Below are 5000 nucleotides of genomic sequence, written 5' to 3' on the forward strand. Positions count from 1 at the left end.
ACACACAGACACAACACAACACAACACACACACACACACACACACACACACACACACACACACACACACATATATATATATATATATAATTTATATATACATTCATACATACATGCATACCATAAGTAAATACAAACATATATACATACATACATGCATGTATACATACATAAATACATATGTACGTACATGCATACTTACATGCATGAATGTATACATGAATACATGCACATACATACATACATATGCATGCATGCATGCATGCGTGCGTGCCAGCATACACAAACACGTATACAAATACATGCATACATGCATGCGTACATGTAGACGTAGATGTACATATATACACAAATATACACACACATAAAAACACACACACACAAATACACACACATACAACACGCAAACACATACATACATGGACATTCGCGCATATCAAAAAAATCACGATATTTAGCCGAAAAGCTATATTTTGTTTTGTTTTTTCTAAAACAATTTATTTTTATTTTTAAAACAAGATAAATCAAAACCAAAAAAACTGTATTTAACCTAAATATGTTTTTTCAACAAAAAAGTTTTATACAAAGAAAACAATAAAAAAATCAAAGAAGCCCAAGAGACTAGAGAGGGCTGTCACGCCAGTCAGGGCACAGAGCCACAGCCTCCACAGTCCACAGTCCACAGGTCCACACTTCACAGCAGCGTATTGGAATTAAAAAAAAGACGAAAATTCTTCTCCCGAATATAAAAAAAGTATTTTCCAAGGAACAGATTTCCCATTGGTGGATTAGATCAACACAGATTGAAATGTCTGTGAGTGGGTTGGTTTTTAGACCTCGCACACTGTCGATGACACTGTGTTGCGATGGAAATCAGGATCAAACTGATAAGAGTAATGTTTTTACTTTCAGCGTTTCAGCCCGCTGATACATACCATCCTATCAATTTGAAAAAATACGTTTTCAATAGCTTTGTAACCGTACAATATGCGTAAACAGCATCTATCCCATTTTCTCAATGATATTGGTTGAGTAAATTTTCGCTCGTTGTTGTCAGGATTTGCCCGCTGATCATACGTGTCCATTCAGTTAAATCACATTTTAAATTGTACTGAACGAGGGATATATATGAATGTTATTGTTCTTTGGCTCACATAATGACTGATGCAGCATTAATCTACCGCGCACAAGATGCTCACGCCAAACGCATCCGTAAATGATGCACTCAGTTCCTTTAGTACCGGTGTGTGCGCTGATAAAGAATCATCCCAGCAAAATTTAGGCAACTCAGAGAACATACCAGAGCTGTATGACATAAAGGCAACAGGCGATAGTGATATAAATGAGTGGTTTGCACTGTCACAAAAACTAATAGATTTAGTTGACGATGTTCTCACAAATGAGAAATCCGATCACGGTAGTGGGGAAGCCGAAAGAGCAAATAATTTCGCTACTGCATTGGGCTTATTGGGCTCGTGTTTGCAAGACGAAGATATTAGGAATTGTCGACAGTCACAGGTACAACACACACCTAACATTCACAAATTGGCGACCGATCCAGCAATCGCTCCACAGAGTCCTTCAATAGAGACCTCATCAAGCAAGCCGTACCCGCACCGGTTAAAACCAATAAGTCGCAAGTTATTTCCATCATCACCAGACGAGGCAATACTTGAGGAAGAGCCGTTATTATCCGGAAGCCTCCCAACTTATTTGGACTCGCCTTTACCACACACATTCTCGCCAAGTATAGACAGCTTACAGTACAGCAACACAAATACTGGCACCACAACATCCACAGAATGCAGTCCACCTACACAAAGGAGGAAAACAATAGATAGCGGATACACATCATATCAAAGAGCCGCTTCGCATCAAACCCCTTACAACCGGAACTCAAACGTTGAACCACTGCTAGCCGATGCAGTCAAGAGACAGATTACAATAGATGAGGCTCTAAAGTCGGCATTCTCAGCCTCTGACTTACATGACTTCAACTTTGAGTCTACCGAGCACTTGAGTGCAAACGGTTCATTACCGCCCTTATCATCTTTATCGACAAGCATGTTCGACACACTATCAAATCTGAATTCGAAAACCACAGGGATCACTACGCCTATGTTACTTCCGCCCGAATCACCTGTCAGTTCACATCACAACTATCGGTCATATATGAACACACCTACAGCTATCAGACCGTTAAATATAACACCTGCACGTAGCACACAACAGCAAGGCCCACAGCACCTTGAGTACAGCATATGCCCGAGTGAACACCAAGCAAATCACATACACGAGGGAAAGCATGAAAGTCAATTAGGCCCATCTACTGTCGCAATTACCCCAGCTTCAAATCCAATTGCTTTGGTACCTCCGGGAAATGCTCTGTACACCAAATCTGAAACTCAGTACAAGTACAGTCAAGATGATCGTAGACAGGAAAATGACGAATCAGACATGGCGCCACAAGCTGCATCCGTTACCGTACACAGGGCAGATCTGTGGGGCCAATTTAGGAGGCACGATACGGAAATGATTGCTTCCACTAAGGGTAGGCAAATGTTTCCGAGGCTAAAGTTTATGGTCAAAGGTTTAGATCCAAACCAACTGTATGCTGTTTGGCTTCATTTTGCCACAGAAGACGACGAGGGCGAGTGTTGGAAATGGAAGTCATCGGAGGGGCGATGGGAGATTCGGCCAAGAGCGAGTAAGTTCTTCATGTCTCGTCATGCGATTGATACATGGTGAAGTGTATATCTATAAATAGTATTGAGTGAGGCAGTGGCGCGGGGGGACATATTTCATTTAAAGCCATGTTAGAAAGTGCACAATATATTGAATTATGATACGTATCCCCACAGGGCGTGCGCGCAGCGAGGAGAAGAATTCAGCAAATGTCGAAATGTACAACCACACAGACTCACCAGCCAGGGGATCCGTTTGGATGGATAAATGTGTATCATTTGAGAAAATTCGATTGACAAACAATGTATGTATGTTTTGACAATCAAATCTCTCCTGCGGGAAATATTAGCGGAACCTATCGAATGTAGCCCAGTCTGGAGAATTGCATACACAGCCAATATTCACAACTTGTGGCTGTGCAGATTATTACTATACTACCTTTGCGAGCTATTGGAATCACTCAGTGCAATTGTTAGTTTCGAAATTTGAGGGCTCTATTCACTCATGCATGTCATAATTTAATCCACTCAGCCTGCTAACAAGAAGGACGTACTATTGGTGTCATTCCGACGGTACACTCCAGTACTATACTTCGCTCCCATCAAAGCTACAAGTATGTCCTATAACCGTGATATTTTCAACAAATGGGCCCACTATGTGCTTGATCGTGTTCGCAATGAATTGTCTGACTGTTTAATTCGTTTCGTTCTTGCTCTCAAGTGTTTCTCGATTCGTTCGTACACGTTTAAATTGAAGGCAAATGCTAATTTCAGGAAGGGCATCTGCTGTACTGTCAACATACAAATGGGCTTGTTGTATACTGCTCTCATGATTTATGGTTAGAAGGTAGGCCTAATATGTCTTTACAATTCAGACTATAGCTTGGCCTTCACCTGCAAATCTCAGTGGATGTAGCTCATATACAATCGGTGTTTTCACAGCGACTGAATATGGCGAACAGCAGATGGAAGTTGACGGTGAGGTAGAATACTTTCGGATCGACATTGCACAGTTTGTGAGTTCTACAAGTTACCACAATCCCGAGATGTCACTGCTGAAGATACAAACCAACCCTATGGCCAATTCGCAGAAGAGGAAACCCAAACCAACTCCTACACAACCGCACAGTTACATGGGCATGCACGTGCCCTCGGACACTCCTGGGCGCTCATACACATATTCTGAATAGCAACAGTCGCATTGTATGTTGAACTAAATCGTTGCTATGGGGATGTAGATATAAATTCATTGGGCATGATCCCAGACGAATAAAATGGACTTGTGAAACATAATGTCGTTGAAGATGTGTCGCGTCCTACCACACCATAGGCCATGCCAATTGATACTTAAGGAAGGCCCCATACAAATCAGCCAACACAGGTAGATAAAAAAAAGGCATCAATGGTACTTTTATTACATTTTACTGATAGGAGTCGTCGACGTTTGCAATAAGATGTAAAGTCTGAAATGAATAGGAGACATTGTAACGATACATTTTATAGTTCACACTTGGTAGGAGTCCTCTACGGTTTTGCATTTAGATTATAATTTGAAGTGAATTGGAGACATTAATAATACATTTACTACTTCAGACTGGTAGGAGTCATATACGGTTGCATTAATATTGACAAATCTGAAGTGAATTGGGGACAATGACAAATTTATTACCTTACACTGGTAGGAGATGTCTACGGTTGCATTTAAATATGAAATGAATTTAGAAACGTAGCAGTCGTCTACGATTGCATTTGGATTTAAAATCTGAAGCGAATTGGAGACAATGATAAATTTATTACCTTACACTGGTAGGAGACGTCTACAGTTGCATTTAAATATGAAATGAATTTAGAAACGTAGCAGTCGTCTACGATTGCATTTGGATTTAAAATTTGAAGTGAATTGGAGACAACGATAAATTTATTACCTTACACTGGTAGGAGACGTCTACGGTTGCATTTACATATGAAATGAATTTAGTAGCAGTCGTCTACGATCGCATTTGGATTTAAAATCTGAAGTGAATTGGAGATATTGATGCACTTATTACTTCACACTAGTGTGAGTCGTCTACGGGTGCAATCAGATTTAAAATCTGAAGTGAACTGACGACAATAAAGATAAATTCATTACTTTATACTGGTAGGAGTCGTCTACGGTTGCATTTAGATTAAATTCTGGAGTCATCTCATATGTCTGCGTGCTCGTATTTCTTCAGTAAACTCTTCTGAAGTTCCGATACTGTAATAAATAGTATTGCAGCAATAATTAACAAATGGCCAAAATTGCACCGAGTGGACACACATAACGAGTACTCTG

At 40.3% G+C, this 5000-nt stretch overlaps 2 protein-coding genes across 2 annotated transcripts in view; one reads left to right on the forward strand and one right to left on the reverse strand.

Annotated features, from left to right (window-relative positions):
- Positions 1 to 1190: 1190 nt before the first annotated feature.
- On the forward strand, positions 1191 to 3873 carry SARC_04473 (hypothetical protein; the record flags this gene model as incomplete). Its single annotated transcript, XM_014301704.1, has 2 exons — positions 1191 to 2706; positions 3626 to 3873. The coding sequence occupies 2 exons, from the start codon at positions 1191 to 1193 to the stop codon at positions 3871 to 3873; spliced, it is 1764 nt and encodes a 587-aa protein (XP_014157179.1).
- A 710-nt stretch (positions 3874 to 4583) lies between these two features.
- Positions 4584 to 5000, reverse strand: part of SARC_04474 (hypothetical protein) — a 3212-nt gene continuing 2795 nt past the window's right edge. Inside the window, exon 3 of the mRNA XM_014301705.1 lies at positions 4584 to 4922. Within this exon, the coding sequence (XP_014157180.1) occupies positions 4870 to 4922 (53 nt within the window). The 3' untranslated portion in view covers positions 4584 to 4869. The remainder of the gene's footprint in view (positions 4923 to 5000) is intronic.

This window comes from Sphaeroforma arctica (genome assembly GCF_001186125.1).
Source record: "Sphaeroforma arctica JP610 unplaced genomic scaffold supercont1.252, whole genome shotgun sequence".
Lineage (NCBI taxonomy): Eukaryota > Ichthyosporea > Ichthyophonida > Sphaeroforma > Sphaeroforma arctica.